The sequence below is a fragment of the Rosa rugosa genome, chromosome 1 (genome assembly GCF_958449725.1).
Source record: "Rosa rugosa chromosome 1, drRosRugo1.1, whole genome shotgun sequence".
Classification (NCBI taxonomy): domain Eukaryota; kingdom Viridiplantae; phylum Streptophyta; class Magnoliopsida; order Rosales; family Rosaceae; genus Rosa; species Rosa rugosa.
Window position 1 is genome coordinate 51,568,758 of NC_084820.1, and position 16,321 is coordinate 51,585,078.

The 16,321-nt window shown below is 37.0% G+C and overlaps 3 protein-coding genes and 1 long non-coding RNA gene across 6 annotated transcripts; 3 read left to right on the top strand and 1 right to left on the bottom strand.

Moving 5' to 3' along the window:
• Positions 1 to 1,388: 1,388 nt before the first annotated feature.
• LOC133725340 (geranyl diphosphate phosphohydrolase) lies at positions 1,389 to 2,272 on the bottom strand. The gene is made up of 2 exons (XM_062152554.1): positions 2,048 to 2,272; positions 1,389 to 1,878 (listed from the first exon to the last, which is right to left on the bottom strand). Exons 1-2 carry the CDS (start codon positions 2,202 to 2,204, stop codon positions 1,583 to 1,585), a joined length of 453 nt encoding a protein of 150 aa, XP_062008538.1. The 5' UTR covers positions 2,205 to 2,272; the 3' UTR covers positions 1,389 to 1,582.
• Positions 2,273 to 3,981: 1,709 nt separating this feature from the next.
• On the top strand, positions 3,982 to 7,243 carry LOC133725344 (uncharacterized). The gene is made up of 4 exons (XM_062152569.1): positions 3,982 to 4,048; positions 4,851 to 6,375; positions 6,463 to 6,636; positions 6,830 to 7,243. The coding sequence occupies exons 2-4, from the start codon at positions 4,864 to 4,866 to the stop codon at positions 7,076 to 7,078; spliced, it is 1,935 nt and encodes a 644-aa protein (XP_062008553.1). The 5' UTR covers positions 3,982 to 4,048; positions 4,851 to 4,863; the 3' UTR covers positions 7,079 to 7,243.
• A 721-nt stretch (positions 7,244 to 7,964) lies between these two features.
• Positions 7,965 to 9,255, top strand: LOC133725348 (jacalin-related lectin 19-like). The gene is made up of 3 exons (XM_062152572.1): positions 7,965 to 8,089; positions 8,267 to 8,491; positions 8,712 to 9,255. The coding sequence occupies exons 1-3, from the start codon at positions 8,087 to 8,089 to the stop codon at positions 9,069 to 9,071; spliced, it is 588 nt and encodes a 195-aa protein (XP_062008556.1). The 5' UTR covers positions 7,965 to 8,086; the 3' UTR covers positions 9,072 to 9,255.
• Positions 9,256 to 14,877: 5,622 nt separating this feature from the next.
• Positions 14,878 to 16,321, top strand: LOC133725357 (uncharacterized). Of its 3 annotated transcripts, XR_009854384.1 has the most exons (4): positions 14,878 to 15,069; positions 15,147 to 15,251; positions 15,416 to 15,429; positions 15,469 to 16,321. It is a non-coding gene; the product is annotated as an uncharacterized LOC133725357 (long non-coding RNA). The 3 variants fall into 3 exon arrangements; XR_009854383.1 differs by having other exon boundaries at positions 14,878 to 15,251; XR_009854382.1 differs by having other exon boundaries at positions 15,416 to 16,321.

Sequence of the window (16,321 nt, forward strand, 5' to 3'; positions counted from 1 at the left end):
GCTGTCGACAGGCTGTAGGCAGCTGTCGAGGGCGTGCAGGGGATCTGTCGGCAGATGTCGACAGATGCTCGGCAGGTGTGCGGGGGGTCAGCAGGAGCAGGCACAGGTCTCGGCAGCAGGTGCACAGGGGCTCGGCAGGTGTATCGGCAGATCTCGGCAGGACTCGGCAGGACTCGGCAGGAGGCTCGCAGGGGCTGTCGGCAGATCTCGGCAGCTACTCGGCAGATGCAGGCACAGGTCTCGGCAGATGCAGGCACAAGCTTCGGCAGATCTCGGCAGCTGCTCGGCAGATGCGCAGGGGCAGGCACAGGGGCTTCCGGTAGCGAGGCTAGCAGAGCGAGGCTAACCAGAGCGGTTCAGCCTATTCCGGCGGCCGATTCAGGCGGTTTCCGGCCGGTTCCGGTGGTTCCGCCGCTGGTTCTGGGTTCCTTGAGGCTAGGGCTTCAATATGTGGGGCGGTGGATGTTGGAATTTGAGGGCTACGAAATTAGGGTTTCAGGGTTAGTGCTTCGTGCGGATAACGTGTTGTAGAGAAACTGAAATTGAGAGGAAATCGCTGTGTGTTCTCATCGATAATAGGGGTCTCTTTATATAGAGGATTACAATGCATAGAATCTCAATCATACAAGGAAAGTAATCGTACATTGAATAGGAATCTAGATCCTTCTAATTTAACCCTATTACCACTAGGTCAAGTAACCTAGAGTTTGGGCCAAACACAAATTAGGGTTTACTTGAACAGAAAAAAGTATATAGAAAAGAAAAGACAAAAAGAAGCAAAAACTAATAAAAAGAAAGAAAAAATAAGCTCAATTGGTAGGTTAGGGCCCTGGTTTCCACTTTCCACAATAAGACCGAACAAGAAGTTCCAAACTTCTTTCCTTCTTCACATACCTGCTCTCTTTGCCTGCATGGCAGCCAGCCTTGCTGTACTGAACTTGTTCTTTGTCCTGGTCATATATATATATATAAATCAACTTTTGCCAAGAAACAAGACTGGGGCACGTGACCCAGGGTGCCCCTTCATCCCTCCGCCCCCTGCCTGGGGTAAATGAGCATATTCACCCTTTATTGTGATTAATGCATTTTAATTTTATAATTTTCTAATCCAACCATTCATGTTGCATAACACCATACAAAGATTAGCTCTGTAAAAAATCAATCAAATTGAATACCTTTTAGTTATCATTTCTATGAAATACATGGACGGTTCATTATAATAGTAGTAAGTGTTGTTAGAACCATCCATTTGTTTGATTCAATTAGATAATTAAACGATTTCTGATTCAATTGATTTTTTACATAGATGATCTTTTAAGGCTAATCTAAGATATAGACCGTTGGATGATAAATTTATTAAGTAAAAGTATGTTAATCGACAATAGAGGTGAAAATATGCTCGTTCACCCAATGGGATGAACCTAAGCATTGTCTTTAACATGATTAGTACACAAACTTGATTAACGCTTAGTGAAGGTACATGCATGGTACAAATTAACAAATCACTCACAAAATACTCTTAAAAAGGAAAGCAGCCTGCTGTGCCAATGCTGATGTGCACTACATATAGCTAGCAGCTTTCTCATGTTGGAAAAGGGTTAAATCCATCCTGAACCACGTTCTCCAAAGGCCAAAAGAGTGGCTTCGGAAGATTGTCCCACTCATACCATCCCCAACCATCACAGAATTTTGGCTCAATATTCTGGGGCTCTTGACGAGGATCTGCCAGCACTGCCCTCATGAAAACAGCCACGTACTGCGATGGTTTGGCTTCATCTAGGAACAGGTTGTTGGTCACAGTTAGCAATTCTATCTTGCTAATGTCTAAATCAGTTTCTTCCTTCAGTTCCCTTGCTGCACACTCCTCAAAGCTCTCTCCTTAAACGTTTGTAAAGAAAATCAATTAATTAGCTCTCGTAAAAAATGTAAGATATGTTATATACCCTCTTAATTATAGTTTGTTACAGCAGTGTGTGCGTAATATGAAATACAAATTTTAAAGTGCGAACTGACAACTTGGAAGAATGAACAAGAGATAATTAACTACCAAACTCAAGGTGGCCACTGGGAAGGGAAAAGGTGGAATCTCCCAGAGAGGAGCGGCGCCGCCCCAAGAGCACGTTTTGGCCTCTCAACAGGCATACTACCACCGCCACTTTTATCGACCCCGCAGTTTCAGCCACTACTACTGTCTCGTTTCCCATGCTTTTGATATGGTCTTTTTCCAAGGAAGAAGAATTTGATCGATCGAGCTAGTTTGCAGTACTCGACAAACCCTCATGACCACCTTTAAATAGATAATTGGAACGCCCTCATGTCACAGTTACGAATTATTACAAATATTATTCCTAATTTCTGTTAAGTATGGCTAACTAATTCCTAATTTCTGTTAAGTATGGCTAACTAATTCCTTATTCCTAATTTCTGTTAAGTATGGCTAACTAATTCCTAATATGGCTATCTAATTCCTTATTCCTAATTTCTGTTAAGTATGGCTAACTAATTCCAGCATTAGTTTCTTGCAAAACAATCTCAGCCCTACACGTGGAGTCTTATGGAATGGTCATGTCCTGATCATTGACTTTTGTATTGACCTTGGCTTTGACTTTATCATTGACTTGATCACTCCTACATCCCCCCTCAACCGAATGAGTGGGACCAATCATGAGTTTGCCACAGAGATATCAGAATTGAGGGAGAAGTAGTATGAAAGTTAACTAATTCATTTAAGTAGGCCGGGAAGAGGCAGAGATGCATGGAAGAAATTTTTTTTATCACAAATTAACATGAGGACAATTCTTAGGTTCACCCCTGGGGTAAATGAGCATATTCACCCTTTATTGTGATTAATGCATTTTAATTTTATAATTTTCTAATCCAACCATTCATGTTGCATAACACCATACAAAGATTAGCTCTGTAGAAAATCAATCAAATTGAATACCTTTTAGTTATCATTTCTATGAAATACATGGACGGTTCATTATAATAGTAGTAAGTATTGTTAGAACCATCCATTTGTTTGATTCAATTAGATAATTAAACGATTTCTGATTCAATTGATTTTTTACATAGATGATCTTTTAAGGCTAATCTAAGATATAGACCGTTGGATGATAAATTTATTAAGTAAAAGTATGTTAATCGACAATAGAGGTGAAAATATGCTCGTTCACCCAATGGGATGAACCTAAGCATTGTCTTTAATATGATTAGTACACAAACTTGATTAACGCTTAGTGAAGGTACATGCATGGTACAAATTAACAAATCACTCACAAAATACTCTTAAAAAGGAAAGGGCTAAATAATGTTTAGTCCTTGAGCTTTTGACTATAAAACACTTCAGTCCCTGACCTTCTAATTTCACACGTTTAGTCCTTGTACTTCAAAATTTCAGATCAATAGGTCATTGCCGTCTAAAAGTCGCGGCGAAATGTCTATTTATACATTCAGTTTTTTTTTTTAAAATTAATTAATTAATTATTTTATTTTTTTTGGAAAAGGAATTTTTTTTCCTTTCTTTCTTTCTGTTTAAAAAAAAAGAATAAAATACAGAAAAAAGAATAAATAAAAAAAAAAGAAAGGAATAAATTTATTTTAAAAAAAAAGAACTGAGGGCATAATAGACATTTCAGCGTAACTTTTAGACGGTAAGGATCTATTAGTCTGAAATTTTTTGAAGTAGAGGGATTAAACGTGTGAAATTAGACTGAAGTGTTTTATGGTCAAAAGCTCAAGGACTAAACAATATTTAGTAAAAAAAAAAAACACACACACACATTAAAAAATTCTCCCGGCCTTTAATAAATCTTTAATGGAAGAATTTATAACAGCGATTGGACTTGCTTGTAATTAAAGTAAACTACAGGGGCTTAATTTCAATTTCCATAAAATAACCTAAACTATTACGGTATTACCCAAAGTAAAAACAATCGACCAAATAGCAGGACGGTTGAAACTTTTGATATAATAAGAGTGACCTCAGCCACAGTTTTGACTCTCTTCCTTTGATACAGGCTCTCTTCTTCTGGGGACCCAACTCTAGGTAATTTTCATAATCCTACTCAGAAATCTCCTTTTTATTTTTCTTATATTGAATTGGGTTTCGTTTTATTTTCAATTTTGATTTCAAAGATTGATGCTTTGATTGTTGCCCCGAAATTTGTGATCTAATCTCTTATTTGTTAGACCCTAAAAGTCTAAAACCCAACACCCAATTGAGGGTTTTTTTTTTTTTTTTTGGATTCTTTTCTGTTTCAAAGATCAAGAATTTTGTGTATGATGACAGACCCAATATGGGTTTACATAACTTTATTTAGGTTTGGAGTAAGAGAATTAAGATTTTAAAGCATGTTTTTTGTGAGCTTTGCATTGGATTTGTGAGTTTAGTTTTGGGATTGCAGCTGTTAATGGGGATATGAATTCTCTGTTATTTCTGTGGAATTTGGGTACTTAGTGACATTAGATCAGAATTTGAGTATGGAATGTGAGTTTTTGTATTGGTTGGTCTGATATTAGCCTTGCAATCTGCACCGAGACTCCTATGGATTTTACTTTTCTTTTGGGAATGCAATTGTTAATGTGGATAAGATATATATATATATATATATATTTTTTTTTTTTCCTGTGAAATTGGCTATGTGCGTGGAATTGGTTTCAGCGAACAAGGACCATAGTACTAGTATTGAAGGTGAGACTTTGGTGTGGTATAGCCTTGCACTGTGAACCCTTTATTGATCTGGGTTTATTTCTGTAGTTGAGGGGTTTTTCTTTTTGTACATGTTGCTTAATTTTGTTTGAGAATATTCTTTTCGTCTATTTCCTTGTTTAACTTTATTTTTAAGTAGGATATCTTGTATCATGACCTACTATTTACCTTATGAAGATAACATGAAGAGGAAAAACATGTCTAGCACACCACAGTATGAAACCGGTGCTGTTGATTTGATTACACAAGCACCTGGAATTGAAAGAAAGAGAAAGAGAAAGGAATCTAATACCATTGACCAGAACGTTGAGCGACAAAAGCAGCAAACTGCCGAAAATTCTGAGAGCTTGGACAAATGCATTACACAAGAAGCTGGATCTCGAAAAAAACGAAAGAGAGAAAAATCTAATATTACTGGCAAGAGGGGGAAGCTTAGAAAGAAGCAACCTGGTGGAGTTGTAAATGGCATTGAAAAAAGTGTTGAGTCCACTGATCATATCTCACAATTGCCTGAATCTGTCATTCATCACATCCTTTCTCTCATTCGTTGTACAAAAGGTGCTGCTCGGACCAGTGTGTTGTCCAAGAGGTGGAGGGATGTATGGACTTCTTTCTCTGTTTTGACATTTGATCAACGCAAGTTTCAGAAACCAGAGGGAGTCCAAGATAAGAGCAAGAATGAGATGTTTAAGGACTTTATTGATCGGTCTCTTCAGAGCCAACTTGAGCAAAATTTAGGAATACGTAAATTTGAGCTACATTTGACCTCCTATGATCAAGAAATGGCGCGTGGTATGGAACAGTGGGTTGGACTTGCAACTGAAAATAACATCAAAGAGCTAGGTCTCCATGTTCACACAAGAGGAAATAATGTTCACAATTTTCCCAGGAATGCGTTTGCTTCAGATACACTAACTCGATTAAGGCTGCAGAGCTGTAAACTGGAAACTAGCTGCGCTGTAAAGCTTCCCCATCTGCAAAAGCTATATTTGCGTGATTGTAATGTTGATGAACAGAGAATCCAGCATATTATTTCCAGCTGCCCTTTAATTGAGGATTTGAGACTCATACGTTGCACGGGGTTGAAGTTTCTGCAGATTTCAAGTCTCCTTGAGCTTGATAGGGTTGAAGTATACCACTGCCGCGGACTGAAGAAGATTGAAGTTAAAGCTGCAAAGCTTCAGACATTTTGGTATTGTGGGAAGAATCGCACGTCTTGCAAACTTATCTTGAGTGGTTGTGAGTCTCTGAAAAGATTGACACTAGAGGACAAAAAAATGACAGACAATCAGTTTCGTGAACTATTCTTTGGCCTTCCTCTCCTCGAGAAGCTGGACCTAAGTAAATGCCTCAAATTGAAAAATATTACAATTGCAAGTCATCGACTAAACAGATTAGTCTTGAGGGGTTGCGAGAATCTACAGGGAGCCGAGATTGATACTCCAAATCTTCTTTCATTCGAGTATCAAGGTGATAAAATGCCCTTTTCTTTTCTGAATCCTATATCTTTGAAGGAGGCCAAGCTTTCTTTTGGGTCGGCTTCTGCTGGTCAGCTCAAATTCGATCACAATAAAGATGAGCCTTTTTGGTTTAAAAAGTTGCGGGATTTTCTTGGCAAGTTTGATCACAATACAGGCTTCAAACTGGTTGTCCGCACTAATAAGGTAACACACTCTTATTAAACTTATATTATCTGTGTTAACTTACTGCACTTCTCATAATTTTTTTCATGCTTACCTTGGTCAATTCAGAATGTTATCATCTATGAAGATCTAAGAGGAATTTCACTTCCTCCTGTTCGTGGTCTCAAACTTGAAATAATCCAGTCTTCCGTGGGTACTGAAGAATTATTAAACAGTTCATTGCAGAAATGGCACCCAGAGACCCTATCTGTAGTATCATCTTCTAGCAGTGAATTCCCCAAGGTACATAGTCTCCTTGAATGCTACTCGAAACTGTGTTATCTTTGTTAAATTACCTTATTAATGTGCATTCTGTTTTGGATTATCGTCTCATTTGAGAAACACTATGTTGAGTGAAACTGTGCTATCCAATAAAAATTTGCTTTCTGGGATCTCACGGAAGCTATACTTTCTCTTGCTGTTACTTAAACTGCAGTTGGTACATGAGAAGATCATGGAGAGTAAGAAGGATCCAACCTGCTGCACATCTAACCATTCAAACAATAAATGTTGGCGGCACTCTTTGAAGTTTGGCAAGAAAGTGAACTTGAAGCGGGCCAAAGGCAAGTCGGGCTGGATTGCTTGGTTGAAGTTGAAGTCTTGTCCAACTGACCTGTACGAGATTACTTGTTTTAGTTTATTAAATAAAAAATCTGATAAGCATGGTAGGAAGGCATCTTCTTAAGTAATCTTGAGGTTCTTTGAATCAAGTCGTTCTCAGGATTTTCTTTTTCTTTTTTACCTGCAGTGGATATTTTTGGAATTGTAATTTCGTTTTCTCCAAAATTCTTTGAATTGTATTCTTGGTGAATTCATTTATGAGATTTTGTTTAGCTTTGTTCCTTTTTCATTCATCTTCTGCATTTGCTAAAATATAGGCCATGTTGATTAATACAATCAGGCTGTTATTAGGATTATCCCTGTGTATCTCAGTTGAACGTCAGTACTATATCCTAAAGCGCCTTTGTGTATTCTTCGAAAGGTGTTTTGATTTTAATTATGATAGTTATGCACTGCCAACTTCTTGTCTGGATTCTTGCAAGACGGAGGAAAACCAATAGCCGAAAACCCGATGATAACTTCATTCGCTTATGGTGTCTTGGGTGGTTTGGTTGATGCCCTTGTACTATTTATTGAATAGAGAAGTTGTACACTGAGGATATTAAAGAATTAAGTCTACGCAGAATGCCAGCAATATATACCGAACATTGGCAGAAAGAAACAATACTTATGTGATAGATCCATAGATCCTAGTGACTAAAATTCTGCTTTGTCTGGCATACTGGTCTTGGGAACAATCCAACTATGACTCATCGCTGAAATGATCAGAATAATTTTCTTTCGGTCCGAAATAAATCAGCACAATTAAAGCGAGTACTAAAATATGAACATATACCCAAACTGAAGCATCTCAAAATGTCACCAGAAGTAGATTTCTGTTTAGAGTTGGCATGCTTTTCTATTTGGCTAGTGTCTAGTGATAACCACAAAAGCAAAAGCAAAATTCTTGATTCCTCGATAGGGCCAGAAATAGAATCAGATACTGCATTTGGCATCACATTCCACCATCACTTCCCATATATACAATCGTTTATTCTTCTAATTCTTAATACACCTCCCTATATACTTGCAATCACTTGCAAGTTGCAACATACTCAAACTTCAAACTTATTCCATAATTTCATCGATCGGTATGGTAAGGAATTTTGTTTTGCAACTTGGTGAATTTTGAATAATCCTCATGTATCTTTGCAAATATTGTACCTTATTTTTTATATTTATTTTTTATACTTTAAAGGTACAGATTACTAATTCGTTGTGTAGTCTGTAATATATTGAACAAAGAAAGATTGGTGAAACTTGTTCTATGCAGGAGAGTGGGAAGGACAATGCAAGTGGGAAGAGGAAGACCATAGTATTGGGACCATGGGGAGGCAATGGCGGAAACGTTTGGGATGATGGGCTCTATCATGGAGTGAGAGAAATCACTCTCGTCTATGGCCATTGCATCGACTCCATTGTTGTCGTGTATGATAAAAACGGTATGCCGGTCACATCAGAAAAGCATGGTGGTCTTGGAGGCAATCGAACAGCTGAGGTCAGCTTCGGAACTCATAGTACACAGTCATGGTTTTATGCTAGTATTTACTTTGATTTTTAACCTATTCCCTTACTACTTACATATCCAAGAGTTAACTACAAAACCCCAAATCATAGAAAGGCGACCCTTAAATTTGTTATACACCGCTAACTTGGGTTGAAAGCCAGGTAATGTCATGATCTTTCAAACTTTATGTTAATTTTTGCCTTGCTTGTAGATAAAGTTGCAGTACCCCGATGAGTTCCTAGTGAGTGTGAGCGGACACTATTGTCCGGTGGTGTATGGTGGCAGCCCGGTGATCCGGTCACTCAAATTTGAGAGTAATAGAAGAACGTTTGGACCATTTGGAGTTGAAGAAGGCACACCCTTTACTTTCACTGTGGATGGAGGCAAAATTGTTGGGTTAAAGGGAAGAGGTGGTTGGTACCTAGATGCAATTGGGTTTCACGTATACCATGCTCCCAAAGGAAAGCTCTTTCGGAGAGTTCAGAAAAGTTTCCGAAGGCTTGCCAGCACGGTTTCAAAACCCCTGGCCACCAAAGAAACTGAAAAGACTACTGCTGAGAGTCGAAATTAAACATATTATATATACATGGCTCCTAGCCTCCTGCTATGCTTGCCATATGATTTTGATCATCAAAAATCCACGAAACTTACAAATGCTGGATGTACGAGAAACTCTTAATTAGTTCGCACTTGTGAATTATGATTATATGTTATAGTGTACTAATTAATAAAGCCATGCATCTTATATTGTTGGATACTGCAGTGAATATAATTCCTTTCATTTTTACATTATTTATTTATGAACAATTCTTAGTTTCACCCTTAGGGTGAATAAACACATTCACCCTCTTTTGCGATTAACTCATAATAACTTTATAACTTTATAATGAGCACATGGACGGTTCATCATAGTAGTAGTACTTACAAACCATCTATTTGTTTGATTTAATTAGATAATTAAATGCTTTCCGATTCGATTGATTTTTTACAGAGATGATCTTTAGAAGATAATTTAATATATAGACCGTTGGATTATAAATTTATTAAGTAAAAATATGTTAATCGACAACGGGAGTGAATGTGCTCGTTCACCCTAGAGGTGAACCTAATAATTGTCTTTTATTTATTATTACTAGCAGTACGTGGAAATAAAGTTTAGTCCAAGACCCCAGCTAGCCATTCAGTAGAATGACAATTGCATTATGATATCAGTTGAAGGAAGCTACCATTCTCACTGATCCGCAGTCATATGCATATATGTTCATCTGGAAACCTTTTAATTTCATGCATATATTGTTCTAGATTGCCTTGTTGGCTGGCACAGATGTGTGAAGAATATTCTTTTGATTGAAAGACCTTATTCTAATTCTAATTCAAAATGTTTACCCTTCAAAGGGTCTTCAGTCCTGATATCGATCAAAACTCTGCATGCACTTGAGATATACTCCAATTATATATATATATAAGGGTCATTCTAGAGATGACCTCCTTACTTTAAGAATTTGAGGATTTTTGTTATTTTACATAAGTATATGACCTAATTCAATGATCTCAACCGTTAATCCTTTAGATTCCTATGCAAGAACAAGGTTCTAAAAAACGCTAGGCGCTAGTCGGGCGGTGACTAGGGGACTAGCGCCTAGAGGCCTAGTCGGGAGCCTAGGCGGGGACTAGCGCCTAGAGGCCTAGTCGGGAGCTTAGGCGGGGACTAGGCGGTTTTTATTTTTTTAATTTTTAAATTATTTTTATGACCTATAATAATATAAATAAAAATATTTAAAGTCTAAAAATTAATTATAAATATAAAAATAGTCAAAATATAGAATAAATTAGGGTTTAGGGCCGCCTAGTCCCCGCCTAGCCCGCCTAGTAGCCCAACGCCTACAAAAAATCAGCTAAATCCATAATCATTTGGTCATTCAAAATTGTGTAAACAAATGTAATCCGTTAGATAAAATTAAAACGAATATTGCGCTAATCAAATGGTTAAATGTTTTTCGATTTGGCTAATTTTTTATAAGATTAATATGTGTGTAGGTAACTAAAGAATGAGTGTTTGTGATTATTAAAATACATCCTAAAAATAAAAACATTCTCACTTTAAGAATTTAAGGACGTTTAAGGACGTTCACTCTTGATCCTCTTATATATATATATATATATATATATATATATCTGATTTGATCTTGTTCTTTTTCTTATACCATCTCCACTAGCATCACTTAATTTAACTAAGAATCCATTTGAGGTTCTTGACTTTTTTATTTTTTATTTTATTTTTTTTATATTTCAGTTGGATTGTCATGAAGACTTGGTATTCGAACTTAATTGATCGATCTGTGGTCCAAAGACAATATCTACTTGAGTAGTAACTTGGGTCTAGACTAGTTTGAGAGCGATCAGCGACCAAACCCTAGCCACACTTAACGGTGACAGATTCTCTAGCAGCCAGTGTCATGGTTGAATGTGAACGCGCGTGGTTATGCGATTTTTGCGTCTCTCTACCTCACTAGCCGCAATTTTCATCCTTTATATCTCTTTTTCACTTTTTTTTTTGTTATCTGATACTAGCAGCACTCTTTAATATTTTGTTGTAGGCCTTTTCTTTGTTAAAAGGTTAGTATAGGCATTTCAATTTCTGGTGAAGCCTTTGACAATAAAACAGTATCTCGCTATAGTTGGGGAGATAGGAACCAAAAGTCACACGGACATGCAGATAAACAACTTTATCTGTGGATATTGCCCACAACAATAAGGTCGTTTTATAGCTCATAGTTTGGAACGCGTATGTAAGGTCGTTTTATAGCTCATAGTTTCACACCAGCACGCATGAAATTATATATTCATACGCGCACGTATATATACAAATATAACTTATTTGCTTTTTGTTCATATATATATATATACTAGAGAGAGTTTCTATTGGGACCTCCAAATCTGCTCACTTGACCTCACTCTATTATGAATTATTAAATGACATATATAACCTACTATAAAATGACTATTAAGGACAATAATTATACAAAAAAAATATTATATTTATTTTATGTAGACTTTCCAATTCAATAATATTAGATTGTATTCCTTATTATTTTCCTTGTCTATTTTTATTTTCCAATTTCACTACATACTCATTAAAGCATTCATATATATTTAATAAGAATTAAAAATATGATTAAGATCATGTGACATAAAAATGTATGATATATATATATATATATGTTGAACGTAAAAATGTATGATATATATGTTGAACGCATATTGTCGACGAGATAAGCTTGGTCTCCCTAATTTTCGTTTTCATTAATTTGTTCTTCCTCTTTGTGTTAGTGGTATTGTTTAAATTTGATGTCATTCTCATTGTTCTCCAGGGGTTTGGCTTTTGTGCCACCCTATTAGATTGTACATTATCTTTTTTTCAATAAATTTGGGGGTGGGAGAGCACTTTCTCTTCCCGACTCCTATCTTAACCAAAAAAAAAACAAAAAAACGCATATTGGTGAGGGAAAACAAAATAAATCCTCTTATGATTTATGACCTAAATCTAAGTCAATCCATTATATTTGTTATAAAAAAAATAATAAAAAATAAAAATATTTAAATAATTAATCATGTGGTACAAAAAATACAGGAAAAAAAAACACTAAAAAACGAATGATTTTTTTTTTTTGAGAATAAAAACAAATGGTTTCTTCATTTTTTTTTTTGCACAGCTATAGTTCATGGTATTTTCTTATTGATTAGACATTAATTTTTGAAACTCAAGTTTGATTGAGAAATGTATATTTAGTTAAGATTTATAGAGTGATTAAATCATTGAAATGACTAAATTTTTTATTTTAAAGATAATAATTTGTTTGCAAATTATATGAGTGAGGTTATTTGAGGAAGTTTAGTGAGGTTTAGTGAGTAAATTTAGTATTTGAAAATTTGATAAGAGGTGTAAAAAGCATAGAGGTCAAGTGAGTAAATTTGGAGGTTCCAATAGAAAAACTCTATACTAGACTCCAAACACACCCTATGAGTGTGGATAATTATGGGGGAAGTTATTCCACATAATGTGGAGAAAATTGCTGCACATATTTTATTTTTGATTTTTGATTTTTTTTGTTAAATTTCTTTTGTTTTTCTTTTATTTGTGAATTGACCATTTTGTTTTCTCAAATATTTCAGTTCAAATATTTTTTAATATTTAAGGGATATTTTGGTAAAAATTTTCTGTTTTGACTGACAAACTCTCTTCTCTTAATAATAGTATAGATATATATATATATATATATATATATATATATATATATATATATATATATATATATATATATATATCTTTATTAATTAAGCCAATTTCTGGCCGAATGGTTAAATTTTTGAAGTACCTGTAATGCCCACATAAAAATATTGTATGAAGGATATGACGGTAATTTTGAAAATCAAAGGCAAAACAAAAACCACGGGAAGATAATGTTGCGGCAAAGAAGAGAGAAAAAAAATTGGCCGCAGTCCCGCACGATCTCCAGACTTCAGGTCAGGGCACGATCTCAACGCAGATGAAAACTCAAGACGACGTGAAAGTAAAAAACAAGCACAGAAAGAAGAGGAAAGCAGAATCAACCTAAAAAAAGGAATTGGCTGACAGTTTGTAGATTCACTTGAGGTTGGCATTGGGTAAATTTTGAGGTTTGGTTTTCATTAGAGACTTCCAGTCGAATGATCATTATGTTCATGTTTCGCTTTTTTTTTCCTTTTGGAATTTCCTAACTGATTTTTTTAATGTGGTTTTCTTTGAATCTTGCAGATATCAAAGAAGTTATGGTTCCATGTAATCTAATCCCTCTGTTCTTCTCGATTGAACTCATTTGGTTTCCCAATTGCACGTTCTTTTTATTTTTAATTTAATTCTCTTTTTTCATGTCGAGGGGATAATGTATGCATAATCTTTTTGTTCATTAGTGTTGAGAGAAAATTGCACACAGTGAGCGAAAATGTCACCCAACATAATTTCACTCGTATTCATTTAGTGAATAGAGTTTTTATTATTTCGGGTTCGACCCATTCAAGACAGAATGTGTCTCTTAATTACAATCCCTTGTTACAGGGAAACACCCTTTGATTCCATTTATGAAGAAACCAATTGATGGGATATGTGTCGTTTGTTTGTTTTTGCGGCTGCACCCGGATATTTGAATGGGTTGCCTATGTACCCTTGGAGAGGGATCAAGCCACTCGTAGTTCAAGAGTTTCAATGAGTGGATGACTCATTGGAGGGCTTTGATTTTGGAATTAGAGTAGTGTTTGGGACGAATTTGGTTTAAGTGGACCAGGGATTCGATTTTGTGTTTAGGACGCGGTTGTATCTAGATTAGTTTGTTTCTAGATTGCCTACATACCCTTTGCGGGATCAAACCACATGTAGTTCCGGCTTTTGAGATTTAAATGGGTAGATGACCCATTTATTTTGAATTTGTGTTTGGGAAAGTGTTTAAAGCCCTTGAATTTGGTTTGGACTTTATTCATGTGATTTGGGAATGAATTTGATTTTTCTGGTGTTGGGAGAATTTGACTGGAGTCAGTTATTCATTTAGGACTGGTTGAATTTGACTGGTGGAGTCAGGGATTCTGTTTGGAGTTGCAGTTGCATCTAGTGGGTCGCTAGACTGCCTACATACCCTGTGAAGGGATCAAACCACTGTAGTTCATCGTATTTGGGATTTTTGGTTTTGTACCAATTTTTACTCAACGGGTATGTATTTTGAACTCGTCGAGAAAACATGTTTTGGTGAACACTTGATTTTAGTAGAGTGTCCACTGATTTGAATTGGGCACCCGAACATGCCGAGCTTCATAATGGGCCTTGGATTTTGCAACGGGCTTTGTGTCGCCTTCTTCACTTGTCGGCGAAAATTTTGATTAGGCCCGAACTTTTGCGAAGTTGTGCAATGGGCTTTAAAATTGGGCTTCATACTGCTCCGAAATTAATTTGAGCCCAACAGCTTGCAACCTATGGATGGACACCCATAAGTTTATATCTGCACCCAGTTTGAAGCCATTTGCGAGTCCTGCCAGTTCGACTTAGAGAGAGAATTTATTTGAGGCTCTGAACATATCACCGCTTCACCGTGGCCATGCTCCTCGTCACTTTGCTATTTAATCCCCACAACAGCACCATGGTTTGACAATTATGCAGTCTTCTTGTATTATTAAACCATTATCCCACCACTTCATAGTCACAGTGAGAGACATGAAACAAAGCATAACTAAGCTTATGACTCTCCAAAGCCATTTGGTCTTTGTTGTTTGACTCATGGTCAAAGCCAAAACAATTTGCAGCTCTGTCTTTAATATACATATATACACATGTCTCAAAGCTCTGTCTTTAATTCTCAATCAACGCCACAGTAGCACCATGGCTTAGTTACGTATGGGACTTGTGTGTTGATTAATTTTCTACCGTCAAGACATGTTTGTTTGTCATCTTGGTATTGACTCTTTAATTATCGAAACTGTTGCAGGTACCACATCTTTTGAAGAAAACATAATCACCCCAGTACTTTGGTGCTTGTGACTTCGAGGTAAGAGAGTCTGACCACAAGAGTACTTTCCTTGGAGAAGATTCACATATCTCTTTGACTTGTTTTACATTTTGCAGGAAGCATCCAAGCTTCATTCCAGTCCGTCAGGTGGCCTTCAGATGGTCTTAGGATTGATTGCATGAGTTCAATCCTCGATGCGTACTGAGGAAGCCTACAAGAAGGTAGCACCGTGATGTTCCAAGGCTGTCATGACTGCTTCCCCTGTGCAATTTGCTGCATCGATCACTTGAATTTGATCTAGCAACTCTTGCATGCTTCTGTATTTATGTGCTTGTCGTAAGTATGAGACAATTCCCATAATTCCTCCACTTTGTGTTTTCTGCAGCTTTGTGATCGCAGGTGAGCCAAGTAGAACACGCTGCTGATTTGTGATTGAAGGTGAGCTAAACCGAGCATTCCGCAAACTTGTGGCTGGAGGTAGGCACCCTTTTATAGAGAGATGGCCACTTTACTTTCAGGGGCAGCATTTTGATGATGACTTTGATGCAGGCAGCGTAACATCTTGGTTTTGGTGTTGCACAAAGATTCCTCCAGAGCAGTTCTTCACTTCGTGAGCCCAAAAACTTTGCAGACTCGTAGTTGGTGTGAACTAGCAGTCCAGGCCTTCACTTGACACTCGTTTTTGCCACCCATATGCAGGACGCACCGCGATACAGGCATAAAAAACAAGTGCAGTGCACCCTCTAGTTTGGACCTTGCTTCCACCACCCATACGCAGGACGCACCGCAGTATAGGCATCGAAAGAAGGCCAAAAACACAGGTGAGCCCCTTCCCTTGCCGAAATCTCTTCTCCTCTTTCATCTCTGTGAACGTGCTTCTTTTTTGTCTCCTTGGACCTGCACTGTTTGTTAACACAAAGGCAAATGGAGGTGTATTTGGTTGTTTTGTTTTCTGATTTTGGTGGGCAACAATGAGGGATTTGAGGCTTTGTGATTTGGTGTATTTGGCTTTGGGGGGTATGGAGAATTTGTTTCTGATGCTGTTTGGAAGGGTTATAGAGCCACATAGCAATAAGCAGAGGAAGGACTTTCTGCACTCATGGACACATCAGCAACGATAAAGGAAAAGTACCAGTAAAGACCATGGAGAAGTGACCAACAGGATACCTGAACTTGATGCTCTCCTGTCGTCGGGTTGTAGTCTCCAGGTAACTAGACACTGCACTATTTCTTCTCGTTGAACGCTGCTTTACTTTGATGCATATTTTTGACTCACCCTTTTCTCTATTTC

Bases quoted from the DNA above. Each gene is read 5' to 3' on its own strand.
- LOC133725340 (XM_062152554.1), bottom strand. From the start codon at position 2,204: ATGGGAAACGAGACAGTAGTAGTGGCTGAAACTGCGGGGTCGATAAAA. The intron at 1,879-2,047 runs GTAGTTAATTAT...CAAACGTTTAAG, and splicing joins CAGTGGCCACCTTGAGTTTG to GAGAGAGCTTTGAGGAGTGT.
- LOC133725344 (XM_062152569.1), top strand. From the start codon at position 4,864: ATGACCTACTATTTACCTTATGAAGATAACATGAAGAGGAAAAACATG. The intron at 6,376-6,462 runs GTAACACACTCT...TGGTCAATTCAG, and splicing joins TGGTTGTCCGCACTAATAAG to AATGTTATCATCTATGAAGA. The intron at 6,637-6,829 runs GTACATAGTCTC...CTTAAACTGCAG, and splicing joins CTAGCAGTGAATTCCCCAAG to TTGGTACATGAGAAGATCAT.
- LOC133725348 (XM_062152572.1), top strand. The intron at 8,492-8,711 runs GTCAGCTTCGGA...CCTTGCTTGTAG, and splicing joins GAGGCAATCGAACAGCTGAG to ATAAAGTTGCAGTACCCCGA.